Raw genomic sequence first — 20,526 nt, forward strand, 5'->3', positions numbered from 1 at the left:
TGTACCATCAAGGAATTTAAATCACTCATAAAATTCTAATTTCCATCTACCAAACCAGTAAAGATAAACACACACATATGGTGATATTGTGTGTTGGCAAGAGTGGTAGAAACAAAATCTCGTCCCCAGCTGGTGGGTGTGCAGACTGATACAATGCTTTGCAAATGTGGTAGCATCTACCAAATTGGTAATGGGCATGTGCCATGACCCAGTAATTCTACTTCTAGAGAAACTCCCGCCTCTGCACCTCTATTAGTCAGCTTTGCATTACTGTAATGGATTACCTGAGAAAATTGACTTATAAAGAAAAAAGGTTTATTTGGGCCCATGGTTCTGGAGGGCCCAGGCCAAGATGGAATGGCTTCCTGGTTACATCATGAGTTCAAAAGCAAAGAGAGAGGATAGACAGGGTCCCACAGTCCCTTTTTAAAAAATTATTTTCTTTTAATTGTAGTTGGATGCAATACCTTTAATTAATTAATCTATTTTTATGTGGTGCTGAGGATTGAACCCAGGGCCTCACATGGGCTAGGCGAGCACTCTACCACTGAGCCCCAGCCCCAACCCTATAAAATAACTTTATGGGAAAATTCTCTTAGAAATTATTTTCTTGCTGGGCACGGGGGGTGCACACCTGTCACCCCAGCAACTCGGGAGGCTGAGGCAGGAGGATTGAAAGCTCAGCGACTTAGCGAGGCTCTGTCTCAAAATTGAAAAAAATAAATTAAAAGGGGCTGGGGAGGTGGCCGTGACGTGAGAGCATTTTTTCTTAGGAAAATAATTTTTCTTTTTCTTTTATTTCTTGGTACCAGGGATTGAACCCAGGGGTGCTTAAGCACGGAGCCCCATCCCCAGCCCTTTTTAGATTTTATTTAGAGACAGGGTCTCGCTGAGTTGCCTCAGCGCCTCACTAAGTGGCTGAGGCTGGCTTTGAACTTGGGATCCTCCTGCCTCAGCCTCCGGGCCACTGGGATGACAGGTGAGCGTCACCTGATGAAATATTTTTTTTCTTATAAAAACTTTGGGGCTGGGGCTGTGACTCAGAGGCAGAGTGCTTGCCTCACAGGTGTGAGGCACTTGGCCTGGCCTCGAGGCTGGGCTGCTGACCAGGCCTCCCTGCCTCCTCAGGCACGAGGCACGTCCTGGGCCGGCCCTGTGCCAGGTCACAGAGGGAACCTCCCGCCTGGAGGGGACGTGGGATGGCGAGTGCAGGCGGGTGGAGGGGCAGCCCTGCTGCCCAGGAGTCTGAGCGGGGCCCCTTCCCTGGGAGGCCCCTGTGACCCCAGCAGTTCCGCTCCCCACCCCCATCCGGGAGTGGGCAGGAGGCAGGGCTGGTCCCTCAGACCCTCCAGCCTGGCTGCTTGGCCTGGGCGCTTGCCCACTCTGACCCTCAGTCTTCTCCTCTGTGAAATGGGCCAGGGGAGGCGGTAGGGCAGCACTCAGCCCGGGGACAGACCCAGCCCAGGAGGAGGACGGTGGCACCCCAGCTGCTGTTCTGAAGGAGGCCGTGGGGAAGCCAGAGAGGGCTCCCGGGACTGGCTGCCAGGTGGGCGCCAGGTGAGGACACCATCTTTCCGCCAGATGTCCATGGTCACTTCTGCTCACCGTGACCACCACGTGGTCACCTGTTGACGTCTAGCGGCAAAGAGGGTGGGGAACCAGGTGGCCTGGGGATCTTGGCTCAGCTCCAAGGCAGGTGGAGCTCAGACCCTTGGGAAGAAATGGGGATGGACCTCAGGGACAGTGGGCAGCAGAGGCCCCTTGGCCAGGCGGGGAGCAGGAGGGCCCAGGAGCTGCCGAGGGTCGGGGGCGAGGAGGGCAGCGTGGCCGGGGGTGTCCAGGCCATGGAGATCAGCAGGGGCCAAGCAGGCAGGGGCCATGGCAAGGGGACATGCTCAGTTGACATTGGATGACGTGGTGGCAGAAGGGCAGGCCCGTCCCCCCGCACAGAGCCGCTGGCTCCTGTCCCCAGCTGGGTTCCCTAAGGAAGGGTACCCTGGCCACAGTGGCCTGGGCTCGCCTGGGCTCCGGCGACAGGACGCGGGCAGCCCCGCAGTGACCACAGCCCTCGTGAGAACAACCACAGAACTTTATTGACCACACCAGGAGCCGGGCTCCGCGACATCCAGGTCGTCAGTGTGAGCTCAAGTAACAGGCAAGGCACAAAGGTCTCCGTCCCCAGCTGCAGAGCAGTCAGTGCTGTTCCCAGCCCCACGGTGGGCCTCAGAGGCTGAGCACTCAGCAGACACGTGGCGTGCAGGTGTGGCTGGCTCCAGGCGCACGGTGCACAGCCTGGATCCAGGGCCTGCCCTCCCTGGCCCCAGACCTGGAGGGGGCACTGGGCACAGCAGGGTCTGAGCTGTCCTCTGGTGGAGTCCCCTCCTGGAGGGCAGGTCCTGGGTGGCCGCCCAGCCTCCTCGAGGCCAGGGTGGGCTCGGGGCCTCCAGGAGGCTGCCCGGCAGCAGTGCGGGGCAGGGGAGGGGATCTCAGGCAGGAGGGGACACCGTGGCGGGGGGACACTGCAGCTGGGGGACACTGCAGCTGGGGGACACCGCAGCTGTGTCTGGCTCGGGTGGGCCGAGGTATTGAGCGTGGCACAGGAGCGGCAGGGACGCTGGGTCTCTGTGCTAAAGGGACAGCAGAAGGCCCCATGGGGGCTCAAGGACACTCCAGGGACAGGCTCAGGCTGTCCTGGGGGGCAGAGGTCACGCGGAACCAGGAGTTTCTACAAAGACGCAGAGCCACTGTCACAGTGGCCCCCGGAGGGGACGGAGCCGCCCTGGGTGCTTGGCTCTGGGCTCAGGCGTCCAACTGGCTCGGCTCCTGGTCGTGGCTGGGGACAGTTCCTGAGGTAGGCGGGGCTGGCCCAGGACACTGCTGTCCCCGGCCTGTCGTAGCAGCAGCCACAGGGAGAGTCTTCACGGGGAGGAGACACACAGGCCAGGCGCCCCACAAGCCCCAGCGTCACCAGAGAGCCCTTCCCTGAGACCACGAGGGTGACACACGGGTGACTCGCCTTGCCACGGCCCAAGGTTCTGAGGACGCAGCGCTTTTTAGCGGCAAGGAATACAAACACGAGGGTGTACGGGCTCCTGGTGGCCGCACGGAGTGGGCCGCGGGGCTCGAAGGAGGAGGGACACAGCACACTGACCGCGGGCTCCTACCCACGGGGCGCTCAGGAGCTAGTGGGAGGCGTAGGCTGGGCTCCAGAGCCCCAAGCGGGGGCTGCCTCTGCGACCAGGAGGCAAGGCATGGAAGGAGGCCGGAGAGGAGGCCGCTGGATCTAGGGAGGAGGGAGAGAGAGAGTGAGCAAGGGACCCTCTGGGGGAGTAGACGTGTCTTCAACCCTCTTAAGCCAAAAGAAGCATTTATGAAGTGCCTGCTGCATGCCTAGGACACTTTCCTGATGAGGCCTGAGGCCTCCAGGAGGCAGCAAAGGGAGATCCTCAGGGGTATGATGTGGAGAGGGCGGTCATTGAGATTGTGCAGTGCCCAACCTGTGCAGCTGTGCAGGGTGCCCCTGTGTCTCCTGTTCCTACTCAGGGGGCTCACCCCCTGTAAAGGGAGCCCCTGGGTTATTTCCCCACTAACCCTCTGGGGTGTGGACAGGCTTCCAGGGGTCCCTGGGTTTTTGGAAGAGGATGTACTTCTGTAGACAGAAGCACTCTTCCAGGTGGGAAGAGGTGAGAGCCTACCGCAGGTATGGCTGTAAGGGAAGTGTGTCATCGAGAGCTCGGTGGCTCTCCTAGGTCCCGCGTCACAGGTGAGAGGCGTGGCAGGGCAGGGGCTGTGATTCCAGGGGCCAGGACATGTGTGGCATCTTACTTCCAAGGAAAATGCTTCTCTCTATGAAACTCTGCCCTCGTTCAAAAAGTCCAGTCCCCAGCCTCCACCCGCGGCTGCCCAGGGCCAAGCCTGGATGGGGGCCCCTGGGCGGCCAAGGGGAGCCTGGACCCAGAAAGGGGTGCCGTGAACAGCTGCACAGGATGGGCACTGCAACCCCGTTAGATGGTGCTCCCAAAAGGATGTGCCTCTGGAGGCCTGTGGGGTCACCAGGCCTGTAGGGCCACCAGGTCTCAGGTCCCTCGGAGACGGAGGGGTTTTCAAAGGAATAGGCTTTGCCCTTTCTCCCTCTGGGGGACCCCTCAGGACTGCCCGGACCCCCCGCCTGACTTGGGTCCCACGAGGCAGTCCCAGAGTGGACACCTGGGCCAGCATGGGCAGGAGCCCGGGGCTGTCCCCCCACACCCCCACAGCCCGGCCCCGGGGCTCAGGGACCCCCCAGTCTGCCCATGGCGGGGACTACTCACAGTGGGGACTGTGCCCAGGGCTGGCTCGGGGCGTGAGGACCACGGGGCCAGTGAGCTCCCGGGGCCCATAGACCGTGTGGTAGGCTGCGAGGGCAGGCGGGTCAGCGTGGTCAGTACGGTCAGCAAGGGTAGGGCAGGCGGCACCCCCGCGACACCCCACGGCACCCCCCGGCTCACCTATGACGGTGACGGCCGTCCCGGCCAGCAGGGTGAAGAGCGAGAAGAACAGGGCCTGGTAGGAGTCCAGGAGGTGCTGGAAGAGACCGGCCCCGTCTGCGCGGGGACACCGTCAGCAAGGCCAGGCCAGGGCCACCCCAGGCCCCCGCCAGCCCCGCCCATCTGGAGGGTGGCCTGCCAGTGTCTGCCGGCCCCAGGATGCCCAGCAGGGCCACCAGGGCAGGGGACCCGCTCAGAGTCCACCCTGCGTCCCCTCTAGGTGGGAGGTTTCCCGTGGTGACCTGGCCCAGGGCCGGCCCAGGACGCACCTCGTGGCTGAGGAGGCAGGGAGGCAAGGAGGCCAGGAGTCCAGCCTCGAGGCCCGGCCAGCTGGGGAGACCCGTGGGAAGCCGAGCCATCGTCACGCTGCCCATGACAGGCGGCTCTGGCAATGGTGTCCGGGGACAAGAGGGTCGAGGGGTTTGGGAGCCAGAAATGGCTCAGGAGGGCGGGTCCCAGGAGGGGAGGACGCTGGCCAGGGCCCCCCGGGAGGAGGATGCTGTGGCCGGAGTGGGGGCCGTGGGGGGTCACAGGTGGACAAGAAGCCAGGGCCTGTGGGGTCCCATGGCCACTGACCCCGACTCTGGATAAAACACTGGGGGGGGGGGGTCGCAGGGGCCGGAGTTCAGTCCTCGGTACCCAAAAAAGGTGACTGTCACCTCGAGGGACACCCTGCACTTAGGACCCTCCAAGTCTGCATCTGACCACAGGTTTCCACTGACCCCCGAGACCACGCTGGCCGTCCCTGCCCCTGCCCCCCAGGTCCCTCCCGTGACGTCCCGTCCCGACACTCACAAGGACCAGCCCCACAGCGATCCAGCACCAGGGCCACCGTCACCGGGATGGTGAGGGCCTGGTTAGTGGCAGGGCTGGAGAAGGTCAGGGCGGTGGACAGAGGGCCCTGGCTGCCCGCCCTGGGGTCCGAGACGCCGACCGTGTAGGTGATGAAACTGGGCAGCCCTGGTGGCACCGCACAGGACGGACTCCCAGGAGGGCCCTGGGCCAGGCTGGACAGTGGTGAGCCAGGCCATGACCACCGGGCAGCCCAAGGCGGTGGGCAGAGCCCCTCAGCCCTGGCTCACCCAGTGTGACGTCGAAGTCCGGCTCGGCCGAGAACACGTCTGTCACTGGGAGGTCGAAGACGTCTTGCTGGAACCGAAGATGGCAGCTGAGGAGGGCCTCGGGCCCCAGAGCCGGGATGGCCGCCCTCTGGGCCGCGGAGCACTCGCCTGCAGACGAGCGGAGTCAGGAGGCCTGGCCAGCGGCCACCACACCCGGCCACCCAAGGCCAGGGACAGGTGGGCCCCAGGGAGGCGAAGGTGTCGGCCAGGAGCAGAGTGTCCCCTGGGTGGGAACAGCTGGCCAGGCGCAGCTTGGAGGCAGAGCACCTGCCCAGCCGTGGGGTCCTAGGCTCTGGGTGGCCTCTGGGTTCAGGGACACTGGGAGCCACCTCCCCACGGCATGTACCTCTCAGGTTAGAGCTTCTGTCTCCCACGGTGACGGTCACTCTGGAGGCTGTGGCCTCCTGGAAGCTGGCCTGGGCCGTGTGGACACGCCGGGCCACGCTCCTCTGGGGGACACTGACCACGATCTGTGGAGGGCGAGGCAGCTGGTGAAGAGCCGCCCGCTGGCCATCCATGCTGGGCCCCCCGTGACCCCTCCTGAGCCTGCGGCCTGAGGACACCTGGCCCCAGGTGACAACAGGACCAAGGCCTGTCCACCCGGCCAGCACAGTGTACACTCAGTCCGCTGGACCTCATGACCCGGCCTGCGCCCCTCTCGACCTCATGGCACCTGTGACACCCAGATGACACACCAGTCAGGAGCTCCTGACCTGACCTCGCAGCCAAGAGGACCCACGTTAGTCTCCTGTCCTTTACTTGGAGTCATCAACCCCCACTGAAGGCCACAGGCAGAGGCCACACTGACCCCAGAGCCCAGGCACTGCCTCCTTCCAGGTCCCCAGGGGCCAGCTGGACAGGGCTGACCACCACAGCCCCGGACAGCACTCCTGGCCCTGGCTCCGCCCCAGTCCGTGTCCCACTTGATGCCTGTGGCTGGGCCTCGTCCCCAGCCCTGCGCCCAGCCCGTGCCCACCCACCCTCGGGGACACAGGAGGCCCCAGGTTTCCTGGCAGCCCCACATGGAGGTGCGACCCCACCTGGACCCCCTGTGACCCCCACTGTGGTGCCCACCCCCTGCCCCGGCTCCCCTCAGGAAGGGCCGTGGGCGCCTGGTCAGCCACGTGGACGGGGTCACCCCAGCCCTGCTCCCTGAGGCCACCTGCGCTCAGCCGCGGGACCAGATGCCCAGACCTCACACCTCCAGGATCTGACCAGAGACCGGCCAGGCCCAGGACGTGCAGCCCTCCTTCCAGCAGCCACCCAGGGCCCTGCGCCCCGGGACCTGCCTGCTGGGCCCTTCCAGGAGGCAGGACACGCCCAGTCCTTGGCCACCCAGGCGTGGCACTAATGTGCCACCGGGGTCCACGCTGACCTGTCCTCAGCCGGACAGAAACACGGAGCCAAAGGGTTGCTGCCTCTAGAAGGCTCTGAAGGTGACCTTGTGGCTTCACTCTGTTGGTGACGTCACATCATTGAGCTTCCCTTGGTGGCCTCAGGTGGCCTCGGTGGCCTCAGGCAGCTCAGGTGGCCTCGGTGACTCAGGCGGCCTCGGTGGCCTGCGTGTCTTTCTAAGATTCCCCTGAGAGGAGCGGCCTCTGGGGAGGAGGCCCGGGGGTCTTGTCCCCCCTGAACAGCACAGCATGGTCACAGGGCACACAGTGCTTCCCTGCTGTCACCAGCCACCCGGGGACGACTCAGAGCGGACGCAGGGCTGCACAGGCCACAGGTCACACTGTGCCGTAGCACGTGAGGGACCTGACTGAGCACCTGCAGGTTTGGGGACCCAGGTCCTGGCCGACCCCTGGACACACGGTACTGGTTTAAAGGACAGGCGTTCCCAGCCACAGGCCGGGGCGCCGCTGCCCGCGGAGGGTGGGCCAGGCCCGGCGCCCACTGCCCTACCTCCTTTTAGGTCCTCAGGTGCCCGGAGACCTCGTAGTGCACCGTCACGGACCCCGCGTCCCGGGCCACGGCCACCCCCGTCTTGGGGTCGACCTGGAGGATGCTGTCGGCTGAAGAGCTCCAGGTTCCTGGGGCACCTGGGAGGAGAGGCCCCATGTCACCCGTCCCCCCCCCCCACAGAGGACCGGCCGCCCATGACCTCTTCCTGACCCCTGCCCACGAGGGGCCTTGTGGTTCAGCCTCCCTGCCCGCCTCCGTGGCCACGTCCTGGTGGCCCCTTCTGGCACACCTGCTCTATGGACTGTGGCTGCCCAGCAGACCGTCCCCAGGGGTGCCGTCACCAGGGGAACTGTCCCCAGGGCCACCCTCCCCAGGCGCCCACTAGGGAGTGGCCCTGCTACCAGGCAGGTACATCTCCAAAGCCAACATGGCCTATGTGGCCCTCTGGTGGCCTTCCTGACCCCTTCAGGGCACCCCAGGGTCCCCCTCCCACCCTGGCAGGCGCGGTGACCCCGAGACCGCCCTGGTTGGCTCTCTCACCCTTGGGGCCCATGAGCGCAGTGGCCAGGCAGAGGACATCCCCGACCACCACGGTGCCGGGCAGCTCTGGAGCGATGGCCGGCAGGACGGGCAGCGGCACGTAGTCGGAGAGGCCAGGGTGCTTGGGGTCCCACACGCGCAGCAGCGTCAGGCCCACGCTGACCGTGCGCAGTACGCAGATGTTGGTGGTGCCCTTGGTGACCTGCACGAAGTCCTCTCTGGGGACAGGGAGGCGCTCAGCTGGAGGGAGTCCCAGGGCTTCGCAGGCCTCCTCACGCCTTGCAGGACAGAGGCCACAGCCCCTGGCCACCCAGGGCCAGCACCGCCACCCCACACCCAGAAGGGAAGCCGCGGCCAGGAGGAGAGTGACCCCCAGAGAAGGCCTCTGCTGTGGGACAGCCTCGCCACGTCCCCTCTGTGCACCGGTGACACTGTGCCTGCCACGTGGCGTGACGGGCGCGCTAAACGGCTGGCGCTTAGAGAGCAGCTGGTGCCCGTGTCTCCTAAGGCCCCACTCTGCCAGCTCGGCCACCGGCCGTGGGAAGCCCAGGCTGCAGTGGTCACCACCGGCAGGATGCTCCCTCTGCTCCCCCAGACCCTGGAGACGGTCTGCTCCCTCCGCCAGGCAAGGTGGCCCCTCCCTGGGAAACCACGAGTGACCCCAAAATAAAAACAGATTTGAATTGGACAGCACTGGGTCCTGTTGGTGGCTGAGCCCAAGTCCCCACCTGTCGCCACACCGGGTGGAACCAGGGGCACCCCGGGTGGGGCTGTGACAACAGTGTCACCCACACCCTACCTGTTGGTGGCAAAGCTGAGGACCGAAGTGTGCGCGTGGAAGACGTCTCCAAAGTGGTCGTGGAAGTGGACGGTGAAGGTCACGGTCATCCCCAGAGGCAGGGCCGCCAGGGCCTCCTTGTCCTGGGTGTGCAGGACCAGGCTCATGGACATCCTCAGGTAGGAGATGGGGGACACCTGGAGGACAGGGGCAATACGATGACACCCTTGAGCCGGGGACGGGCCTCCAGAGCGCCAGGCCTATGACCCAGTTCCCGCCTCCAACCGTGCAGGCCAAGTCCCCCGGGTGCCACCCAGGACACCCACATCAGGACCTGGAGAGACCAGAGTGCTGTGCTCGTTGCTTAAGCACCACCGGCTGTCACCTGGCTCTTGGGGCACGTGAGGCGGGAACAATGCCCCTTGGGTCAGAGAGGAGCCCCAGGTGACGGAGGAACCCGAGTCCCATAAATCGCAACTCAACAAATCTCTCTGGATCCCAGGCAGAAACCTCCTGGTCACAAAGCCACCCCTCCCCAGTCCAAAGTCACCGCAAAGTCCCGGGAGGCAGTGGCTGGTATAGTTAGCGCTCAGCACGTGCGTGCTGAAACAGGATGAGCACTTAGCCACTTTCATGAGCTTGAAAGTATCGTGGGGGGTCCCTGGCAAGTGCACCGTGTTTGGTCAAGGATTGACCTCGCTCTTCCCTGGGTGGCCCCCGCAGGGGCTCCACTCCCAGGGGTGGCCACGTTAGGGATCAGGCACGTCAGGCAGTGTACCCTTGGGCCGGGGGGACGGGGCACCAGCCCTGGGCCCCCGGGCTGATCCAGGCCCTCATTGGACTTGTTTCCCATCTATGAAACAAGGTGGGTGGAATCGGTGACCTCTTGGGGTCTTTGGCTCCAACGGCCACACACCTGCCCAGGATTTGTCCCTGGGTGACTCTTACGTAAATCCCTACCCACGGTTTACAGCTGGAGAGTGAACACATACTTTTTTTTTTTTGGGTACTGGGAAACTGAACCCAGAGGTGCTTAACCCCTGAGCTCCATCCCCAGCCCTTTTTGTATTTTATTTAGAGATAGGATCTCCCTGAGTCGCTCAGGGCCTTGCTAAGTTGCTGAGGCTGGCCTCCAACTGGCGATCCTCCTGCCTCAGCCTCCTGAGCTCCCGGGATCACAGATGTGCACCGCAGGCCCCCGGCTGGGTGAACCAGTTTTACACCAGAAAGAGGAAAAACGTGCCTCTGAGCTTTAGATTTTGTTATCCCAAACAGGGCCAAGTGCCACCCACCTTCACGGCAATGATGATGGTCTGGTTGGCCCCGAAAGGCTCCTGAGCGGTCACTTTGACAGTGGACGTCCCGATCACAGAGCCGGACACCAGGAAGCCCCTCTCATCGGCATGCACGACGGGAACCTTCTCAGGCCCCTCCAGGACACGGTAGCAAAGAGCCGCAGCACCGTCCCTTGGGGAAGAAGACATCTGTTTCTGCAGATGGCTGCGGGGGTGGGGGACGGCCCTGGTCGATGCCTCGAGATCGACCATCTGCCTGCAGTGCAGCGTGTGCTGTCGCCGTCTGCAGCCTCGTCAGCCACCCCCAGGAGACCTAAGCCAGAAAGCCTGTGGCTCTGAAGACAACGTGGCCACGCACTCCTCAGAGTGGCCGTGGGGTCAGCGGGCAGCGGGCGACAGACCCTGAGGACGGTTGCATCAGCGACACGGTCATTTATGGGTAAAGATGGCTTCTGCAGCTAACGGTCACTGAGGTCAGGCCGCCTGGTGCGGTGGAGAGTGCGGGGCGGGGGCAGGACTGGGGCGGGGACAGGACCCTGGTGGGGACAGGATCCAGGTGGGGACAGGTCCGAGGTGGTCTAGAGCTTCCTCCGCCTTCTCTCTGGCCTCGGTTTCGTCAGCTCTGAAAGGGGAGGCCGAGTGCCCCGTCCTATTTCTGGGGCTGCTCACTGGACCCTGAGAGGGGTCACGGACAGCGTCAGCAGGCACTGAGCCAGGGGACGTCCTGTGGTGTCCTGTGCCCTCTCCTCTGCGGCCAGCCCTCCAGGTGATCTGGGCCGCGGCTCCCCTAAATCTGGGGGCCAGCAGCTCTTACTTGAGCCCTGGCTTGGCCGTGTGGCCCCTTTCTTGGTGGGCTCCTGCAGGACGCCTGCTGTCACCTGATGTCACCTCGTGCCATCCACCTCTGCCTGCATTCCTGGGGCCTAGCACAGTGCTGGGCACTGAGTTACTTCCGGCTGAACACTCCCTGGGTGTGCGTTCATAAAACATGGAACTCGGCCCCCGGGCCCTTAGCAACTGCCACTTAAGCGCAAATGCTCCTTAGGAAAAGTGTCCCTGTCCCTGTGAGGGTCAGGTGGGAATAATCACATCTGCTCAGAACCTTTAAAGATGCACTTTTCGGACGTTAATGTGCATGGCCACCGCCCAGGGACCTCATTACAGGGCAGCTTTGTCCTTGCGGGTCTGGGCAGGGCTGCGAGGCGCACTTGACCTGGTCCCAGGTGAGGCCGCTCTGGTTAATTCATGGGCCCCGCTTCTGAGTCATTTGAAATATTTAACAGTCCAAGTTGGAACTTGTTCCCCTTTTCAACCCCGAGCTTCCCCCGTGAGTGGGAGATGTTTCTAGGCTGCGGTAGGAGGGCGGCCCCGGAGGAGGCCAGAGATGGGCAGTGGCCGCCCAGACCCAGCCCAGTGCCCAGAAGGCCCCGTGGTGTCCAGATGGGCATGGGGGGGCAGCTCCCAGCCCTGCTGTGAACAGGAGCCGGGACACGTACCTGTTTGTCTGGAGCTTGATAAACGAGTTGGGGGACATTAATATTTGTTCTGCTTCTATCTCGGGGTTCAGCAGCCGCAGCTTCTCGAAAACCTGGGAAAGAGGGTGAGCTGGGTCTCCCACGGCACGCCTGAATCCCCTTATCCACAAGTGGGGGCTGGGGGCCAGGACGAGACCAACGGCAGACTATCTGCCCCATGGCTGGGGACACGATGGGGCTGGTGGCCCAGCCCAGGAGCAGCAGCTGTCTGCACCCCGTGGGAGCTGGGCCACCCGGCTTCACCCTCGGCCTCGGCCTCGGCCCCCATCACAGGAGACTCCACAGCAGGGAGATCAGGCCCGGCGTCCTGCTCGGGGGACCCCCGCCACTGAGACATCCTGTCCCTGTCACCATCTCAGAACAAGCCTCTCTCTCTGCTGTGGCCCATCCGGCTCCGTCCCCTCTGCCATGCTCGAGGGCTCCCGGAGGACACAGGGGCAGCAGGACTCCTAGGGAGCCCACCGCCTACATTCCCTCTCCAGACCACATAGGGCAGCTGGCTCCCTGCCCTCCAGGCAGCTGGTCCTGTGTCATGAGGCCCCACCCAAGGCCTGACCCCTGACCACAAGCAGGGCCCCTGACCACCTAAGCAGGCTCCGCCTTCCCCTGAGTAGGCTCCACCCTCCCCTGAGCAGGCCCCACCCTCCCCTGAACCAGGCCCCACCCTCCCCTGAGCAGACTCCACCCTCCCCCTGAGCAGGCCCTGCCCTCCCCTGAGCAGGCCTCACCTTCCCATGGGCAGGCTCCGCCCTCCCCTGAGCAGGCTCCACCCTCCCCTGAGCAGGCTCCACCCTCCCCTGAGCAGACTCCACCCTCCCCTGAGCAGGCTCCCCCCTCCCCTGAGCAGACTCCACCCTCCCCTGAGCAGGCCCCACCCTCCCCTGAGCAGGCTCCGCCCTCCCCTGAGCAGACTCCACCCTCCCCTGAGCAGGCTCCGCCCTCCCCTGAGCAGGCTCCACCCTCCCCTGAGCAGGCTCCACCCTCCCCTGAGCAGGCCCCGCCCTCTCCTGAACTAGGCCCAGCTGCTGTTCCTGGAACCCACAGGCTGTTCCCGGTCACCAGGCCTTTGCTGCTCAGATCTGCAGCCAACCCTGCCACCGGCAGAGTCCCTCCATGCAGTCTGGCGACACCACCCTTGGGCTCCCCCCAGGGTGACACACACCCCCTCTGCCCGTCCTCCCCAGGCAGGCGCAGCCCCTCAGTGCAGCGAGGGTCCCCCACACCAGGGGCCCAGGAGCTCTGGGCCAGGCCCCTGCGCTGTCTGCTGCCCTCACGGCTGTGTCCCGTCAGTACCTGGACCTGGATCTCGTCCGAGAGCTCCTTGGCAAGGCCGTGCAGCTGTCCCGCCGAGGGGTCCAGGGCCTTGACCACCACCCTCAGCCCCGTGCGGCCCTTGGCCCGGCCCAGCAGGCTCATGGCGAAGTTGTACTGCGAGGGCAGCTGGACGGACGCCTGAAGGCAGAGAGCGGGCTCAGGGACGGGCCTGGGGGCACCCTCTTCCCCAAGGCCACTGCCCTCGGCCGGGGTCAGATCTGCTGACCCAGGGCCACACAGACGGCAGTCACCCACACAAGGCCACCGGCCACTCTGCATGGTGCCTGGGACGCGGGGTCACTGAGCGGGGCCTGGAGCCCTGTGTGTGCGTGGGAGTGTTATGTGGGGGCTGCTGGGTTTTGTGGGGTCCCCCACAGGGCCCACTGCAGGACGTCTGTGATAAGCCACAGTGTGTCCTGCAGCGGGCCCTGTGTCCCCTGCCCTGGGACAGGCCCCCGGGGCGATGAGGCCGCCCGCCCTCCGGGAGGCAGGCTGGGCCCTACCTCGTGGTGCCGTCCGCAGAGCTCCAAGATGTCGCGCTTGGTGACCGACCAGTGGAAGGTCAGGCCTGGCACGGCGTTTGCAAAGGAGAAAGGGCTCTGGTTGTTGGTGACCCCAGTGACATAGACGGGCATCTGGGGGTGAGAGAGCCGGGCCTGTGAGCACCCACGCACCCAGGCTGGGGACCCTCCTCCTGGAGCTCTGCCTATCTGCCCATGTCCACCCCAGGCCGGACATAGGTTCTGGGAGCCATGACCAAACACCAGATAGTCCAACCACCGGGCACCGGCCTGTCCCTCCCTGCCAGGGGCTGTGCATGGCCAGGTCCATTTCTGGAAAGACCCCTGGGGCTGCAGGAGGCCTGCGGACACCCCTGGCCACTCAGCCCATGCTGCCGAGGTCCGCACCCTCCTGCTGACCCTCCCAGGCCTTGTGGGGCGTGGACACCGGCAGCCCGGCTCCTTCAGCCTGTGGGCAGGCGTAGGTGAGCCGGCCACCAGCTGGCCCCCAGCCCGACTCCAGGTGGCAGACTGGGGACACGCAGTGCTAGCCACACCCGCAACCAGCTGCACAGGCCTGAGAACTGTCTGACTCGCCCTGGGGATGCTGGGGACATTGGGGTCAACCCCAGGTGCATGGGAGGACACACAGGCCCCTGCACCCACAGGGCGCTTCACACGAAGGACGAGGGCACTCTTAGGTCTTGGTATTGGCAGGGGCTCTGGGAAGCAGGCCTCCTGGGTGCCAAGGACAGCAGCCCTGGCTGTGCACAGGACTCGGGGTATCCACGTCCATCGCTCACCGGCCAACCTCACAGGTGCACGGGGTAGGGGCTCCTGCTCTCCAGGTGCTACCCAAGGTGGGGGATGGGCAGCCTCGCCCTCAGGGAGGAGGCCAGGTGGACCCCAAGGGGAGACGCTATGCTTGTGTTGCACGCCCACCCCACCTCAGGCCCAGAACCGAGCCTAAGCTGGGCACCATGGACACGTGGCTCTGGCCCAGGGAAGTGCCCTCACAATGGCTTCGTCAGAACCAGAACACGGAGCCCCATCCCGACTGGTCCTCACCTGGGTGCCCGTCCTCATGCGCGTGATGGGTGCACGGATCCTCACCGCCCGCAGCTGCACCACCTCTAGCTCCACCAGGTCCTGGGAAGAGACTGGGCTCAGGCTGCGGGCCCTTCAAAGTCCCCATCTGGCCCCTGAGCCTCGAGGCCTAGCGGCCCAGCTGACCCATGTTAGCATGGCAGGCTTGCTGGGGCCTGTTCTCTCAGCGGGTGGCCCTCGCAGGACAGGTCTCTAGGTCCACTCAACCCCAAATCCAGCTCGTCCTTCTCCCTGACTCAGGACACAGGCAGGCACACAGGAGCCACAGGGTGCGGTGAGAACAGACTGCACATACTCCCACATTCTCATCTCCATGCTTCTGTTGATCTGACCAAATGCCCACTTCAGTGGCCTGACCTGCGCAGCTGACCTGGGCTGTGCTCAGGCTACTAACCCCTCCAGGCCTGCTGACAGGCTCAAGGGGACCCTGTGCCTCCTGACTGCTGTCAATCCTTGGCACTCAGCTGGTCCTGAAAAGCACTCACTCTCCCACCGGCCCCGGGTCCTCCTTCTCTGGTCCATTTCCACTAAGAGGCCTGGGCCACCCAGCAGGACCACCCAGCAGGTTGGGGTGCTGATTCTGAGCTGGGGTTGGACAGCTGGTCCTGGACGCTTTGACCAGATACAGCTCGACATGGACGTGGGTCCAGGGAGCAAGGGGGCCAGCAAGGCCAGGCCACAGGGAAGAAGGGCAGAGGGGAGGGGACAGGGCTGTCGTCCTCTGCCTGGCCCCAGAGAGGAGGAGCCGGGTCCCCCCCAGAGAGAGAAGCCAGCAAGGCACCCGGGGCCTCTGGACCCCGTGGAAGTTTCCGGGCGCTCAGGGCTGCCCTGCGTCTGCTGGCACGGAAGAGGGTCAGGGCGTCCCCTGGTGCTCACAAAGCCTCTGTGGTCACCCGGATGCTTGGAAGCCCGCACTGAAGCTGCGGGCAGAGGAGTCCATCCGTGGACTCATGGTTGGATCAAAGTCCGCCTGGGAAGCAGGATCACACGCCCTGAGCTCAGAGGGCTCAGAGGGCTCGGGCTGCTCGGAGGGGACCCGCTTCTGGGCGAGGGACGCCGGCTGAGATCTGAAGAGGCCCTCCTCCCTGGTGGCCCTGCGTGCCCACGGGGCTGTCTTCAGCCCCCAGCGCTCAGTGTGGCCGGCAGCGGGACCCCAACCTGCACCTGAGGGCCTGGGTCACCACTGCCGAAGGATGCCAGGGGCACCCAAGGCCTCTGGGGTACCCCTGAGCCTCTCACAGCCGTGGAGATGACCCGGCCTCCACTCCAGGAGATGGAGGTGCCCGACCCCTGGGAAAGGCAGCGGACCTCGGATGCTGACCCCCGGCCTGGAGCCCCCCATGCAGGCGGGGCAGGAGGCCCGCCCAGCAGGGACAGCTGTCTGGTGACCAGGAGGAGCAATCAGGCCTGTCCCCCCAGCAGAGGCTTGGGGGACACCTGACTGTGGCAGGTGGCTCACGGTCCCTCCTGGAGGTGCCACCCCTGACTGATTCTCAATCTGCCACACTCGGGGCACGACCCTGGGGCCCACATGGGCAGTTTGTCCCAGGAGGGGACACATAGGGGCAGCAGGTTCAGGGGCAGGTCCCCAGGAGTGCCTGGCACTGCTGGCCACACGGGGCTGCCTGGACCCAGGGCACCAACCCGCAGGGCTCCCCACCCCAGGCGTGGCCGGTGCCGGCCACCACGGGCTCAGGGATACCTGGGAGCCCACGATGACCTTGCCGGTGTCCGCGTCCGCCGCTGGCACGACGCCCGACACGGTGCCGCTGCCCACGGCCAGGCCACGGACCAGCCCTGTGCTGCCCACGGTGGCCACGCTGGCGTTGCTGACGGAGAAGAGGATGTGGGACTGCGGCTGGGGACCGCCCTCAGAGATGACCTGCGGGGCAGACGCGTGGCTTCGTGGGCACCTGCACACGCGTCAGGAACGTCCACCCTCGGGCCAGCAGAGGCCACAGGCGGGCTTGTCCTGAGGCGGGGTGGTGGCCTCCTCGCTGGGACCCGCTGGGGACATGAGTGGGAAGGACAGGCCTCGGCTCCTACCTGCATCGTGGCCCCGATGATCAGCATCACCCTCCTGGGAATCAGCCTGAATGGGGGGAAGACCCGAGGGGACGGGAGAGGACGGGTGAGCCTCGGTCACGTGGGTCACATGGGGCACAGCGCCCACGCCTCAGGAGCTGGTGGGCAGAGGTCGGGCGGCGATGATGGACAGTGGACCGGTAGCCATGGGTGACCGTGGGGGCCTTGGTAGGACACGCATCCTCTGGCCCAGGACAGACCCACAGAGCCCAAGGCGGGTCCTGTGATGGGGACACAGCCCTTGGGGGCTCACACACGTCACCGTCTGCCACCTCTGGCTCCCAAGGTCCCTCCAGATCCCTGAGGACGTGAGGAGCCCAGCGGCCATCTACTCCAGCATCCTCAGGATTTCTGAGGCGCAAAGAGGGGCCGAGGGGCAGGCAGAAGGGACACGGCGCCCCCCCACACACGGCAGGTCCCCACCCCCTGGGCAGCCCCACAAGTCCCCGCGGCCATGGGAGCCGCCAGGATGCTGCCCATGGTAGGAGGATCAGCCTCCCAGGGCTGCGCCAGGGGGAGGAAGGTGACCGTGCCCTGGAGGCCAGCACCATCCCCTGGAAGCCTACTCTGTCCCCTGGAGTTCTGCACTGTCCCCTGGAGGCAGGCATGGCCCCTGCCAGCTTTGGACGCAGGTCAACAAAGCCCACTGGCCCCTGCGGGGCCAAGTCCCTTGGAGGGTCCAAACAACAGGGTGCCCTGGCCCCGGTGGCCTTGGCAGTAAGACTCTAAGGACCCGACAGAGCCCAGCGTCACACGGAGACAGGGGCTTCAGGGCTGCCTTCCCCAGAGCGGCCGGCCCTGGGTGGCTCTGGGTGGCTCAGTGACCCCTCTGCCCGCACAGCCCCATGGCAGGAGCTCAGCCCCCAGGCGCCTGGGCGGAGGCTCAGGTCAGGTCTACACAGTGCATCTGCCACTTCCCTACGGGCCACTCTCTGGGAACAGTTCTTGCTCGTTCCCTTGCCATGTGACTAGGCATGCCTCTCCTTAGGGCCACACAGACCCCCTGTGTCACAGAGGGAGATTAGAAACACTGAGGCTGGGCTCAGGGGCCCACGCCTGTCATCCCAGCGGTTTGGGAGGCTGAGGCAGGAGGATCGCCAGTTGGAGGCCAGCCTCAGCAAAAGTGAGGCCCTGAGCAACTCAGTGAGACCCTGTCTCTAAATAAAATGCAAAACAGGGCTGGGGACAGGACTCAGTGGTCGAGGGCCCCTGGGTTTAAGCCCTGGTACCAAAAAGCAAAACCCCCAGCCACCTCCCTCCAGCACTGAGACCTGCCTCCCGGCCCCGGGGCCGGGTGGAGACCCTCTCCTCAGAAGCCAGGACGGGCACACATTTTAACAGGGCCTCTCCGTGGTGACTTCCTGGGCTGTTGCTGGACCGTCCAGCCTGTCACCAAGAAGACACCCTCCCCCAGCAGGGGCAGACCCCAGAGGGCGTGAGAAGGGCCGGTTTACTTCAATCTGCTGCCGGGTCGAGCTGATCCTCTGTCCGGCGGTATCGGTCACGCTTGCGGTCAGGCTGGTCTGGCCGATGGCCGTGCCAAGCACCAGGAACGCAGCCGTGTAGCTGTCCAGGGCTTTGTCCAGGGCCCTGAAACAGACGGGGCGCTGGGTTCCACCTCCGGGTCAGACCTGCCAAGGAGGGCGCAGTCTGTCCAGCACTGTCCCTGAGAAGCCCGCCTGACCCCCGGGAGGACTCACACCAGGGTGATGATCTGGGAGGCCACCCGCAGCTTGAGGTCCATGAAGGCAAAGTACTTGGCCAGGAAAGGCTTCTTGTAAAAGTCCAGCACTCGGACGTGGGCCTTGACCGTCTTCCCAATCTCCACCTGTGTTGGGGGGACAGAGGCTTGAAGGACCAGTTCCCTCAGGTGGGGACAGTGACCTCAAAACCAATGCCCTAGGAGCTGGCGATGAGTCGCCCAGGATGACCTCTCTCTGGACTAGGTCAATCAACAAACGAACACCAATTAAGTACTTATTGTATACAACAGGGCTTGGGGACACTAAGAGACAAAAATTCCACTCCCTACTCTTAATGGATGAACCACAGAACCCCGAAAATAAGGTATAGCTTAGGCCAGGCGAGGTGGCCCACGCCTGTCATCCCAGCAGCTCGGGAGGCTGAGGCAGGAGGATCGTGAGTTCAAAGCCAGCCTCAGCAACAGTGAGGCCCTAAGCAAATCAGTGAGGCCCTGTCTCTAAATAAAATGCAAAATAGGGCTGGGGATGTGGCTAAGGGGCTGAGTTTCCCTGAGTCCAATCCCTGGTACCCTCATCCAAAAAAAAAAAAAAGAAAGAAAAAAATATATATAGCTTATAACTCCATCATGCATTCAACAGGAGCTCAATAAGTGCTCACCAACTGAACAGTTCACATCTGGCAGTGCATAATAGCAAGTGGGGGCTGGAAATGCTTAGCAAAAAAAAGGAATCTAGTAAGGAAATGAGCAGAGAAATCACATTATGGGAGGAATATTTAAGACCCGGTCGGGAATGTTAGCACTTTAGCTAATGATACTTTGTAGGTAAGTAGCCTAAGCTGCCTGAATATTTGCCTTTTAATTACCAACCGTTACACCCACTGGGTCAAACAAGAGGCTGACAGCACCCCCCTGGAAGCCTGGTGTGGGTTACCTCTGATATTGGGAGTCATAAAAATTTCCTGATGAGCTGGGTGCCTGTAATCCCAGTGGCACGGGAGGCTGAGGCAGGAGGATTGTGAGCCTCAGCAACAGCGAGGCCCTAAGCAACTCAGTGAGGCCCTGTCTCTCAATAAAATACCAAAAGGGCTGGGGACGGGGCTCAGGGGTCGAGTGCCCCTGGGATCAGTCCTGGTACCAAAAAAATATAATAATAATAATAAAAAGAAAAAATTTCCTGATGAGGCCAAAGAAAACCCAGATCTATTATTTACCATTTTGCAAGAGCAATTGGAGGCCCTGAGCTCTCCCCAGGGTGGTGAAACTCCAGAGGAGCACAGCTGCACCCGGGATGGGGGGCCCGGCTGCTGTGTGACCTGCGGGCGCTGGAGGACACGGGTCCCAGGCCAGGCTGGCTTAGCTGACCTCGCCAGGGTCTATGGCTGAGCCTCGCGGATGTCGGCTGGATGAGGAAACCGGACAGCAGTGGAGATGCTGCCCCTCCCCACCCAGCCAGGGAGCTCAGAGCAGCCCAAGGGCAGTGGGAAGGCCAGCTTTGAGGGGACATGTCCACTGACCTTGTCAACCACGCGGACATACAGCTCGTGGATGTCTGAGATGTAGACGGTGGCCTCGGCTGGGGCCAGGAAGGGCAGGCACAGGTCATGGATCAGGACAGTGGCCGAACCTGGCAGTAAAGGGTGCACCTGCAAGATGTGGGGTGGGTGGGGTCAGGCCCCCATCTCTGGGGTGCCGCTGCCTGAGACCAGTGCTTGGAGGCAGTGGGCAAGGACATCCACAACCCAAGGGGTGTTCTGTCTACTTCCGTGGGCCCCATGGCCAGCCAGCAGAGGAGCTGGGGATGTAAAATGTCCGTGCTGGGGATCTCAGAAAGAGCGTCTATCTCAACTTTGTCCATTTTACAAAGAGAAGAAAATGGAAGCTGCTCAGAGAGGTGCAGCGGGCGGCCTTGGGACACACAGCAACCTGAAGGCAGAGTCAGGATTTAATCCCAGGAGGCCAGGTCCTGTTCTGGCCGTCTGTTTCTGAGACTCCATGGGGCGAGGCTGCCAACCAGGAGCTGGCAGAATAGGAGACAGGTGCTTTCAAAAGTGAGTTCTAAGAAACCCCCATTAGAGCTCACAGCGTCACAGAACCTGGGGACCGACCCCAGAGGTC

The 20,526-nt window shown here is 63.6% G+C and overlaps 1 protein-coding gene across 1 annotated transcript in view; it reads right to left on the minus strand.

The window, feature by feature from the left end:
• Nucleotides 1-2,071: 2,071 nt before the first annotated feature.
• LOC114082240 (nuclear pore membrane glycoprotein 210-like) overlaps nucleotides 2,072-20,526 on the minus strand; it is a 30,189-nt gene continuing 11,734 nt past the window's right edge. Inside the window, 19 exon segments of the mRNA XM_071619785.1 lie at nucleotides 2,072-3,283; nucleotides 4,311-4,394; nucleotides 4,488-4,583; nucleotides 5,322-5,603; nucleotides 5,606-5,755; nucleotides 5,994-6,117; nucleotides 7,553-7,689; nucleotides 8,093-8,310; nucleotides 8,892-9,067; nucleotides 10,163-10,337; nucleotides 11,662-11,753; nucleotides 12,994-13,152; nucleotides 13,518-13,649; nucleotides 14,583-14,663; nucleotides 16,324-16,503; nucleotides 16,668-16,731; nucleotides 18,162-18,296; nucleotides 18,407-18,534; nucleotides 19,926-20,054. Coding sequence (XP_071475886.1) covers nucleotides 3,183-3,283; nucleotides 4,311-4,394; nucleotides 4,488-4,583; nucleotides 5,322-5,603; nucleotides 5,606-5,755; nucleotides 5,994-6,117; nucleotides 7,553-7,689; nucleotides 8,093-8,310; nucleotides 8,892-9,067; nucleotides 10,163-10,337; nucleotides 11,662-11,753; nucleotides 12,994-13,152; nucleotides 13,518-13,649; nucleotides 14,583-14,663; nucleotides 16,324-16,503; nucleotides 16,668-16,731; nucleotides 18,162-18,296; nucleotides 18,407-18,534; nucleotides 19,926-20,054 — 2,643 coding nt within the window. The 3' untranslated portion in view covers nucleotides 2,072-3,182.

Source organism: Marmota flaviventris, chromosome 12, assembly GCF_047511675.1.
Source record: "Marmota flaviventris isolate mMarFla1 chromosome 12, mMarFla1.hap1, whole genome shotgun sequence".
Taxonomy (NCBI): domain Eukaryota; kingdom Metazoa; phylum Chordata; class Mammalia; order Rodentia; family Sciuridae; genus Marmota; species Marmota flaviventris.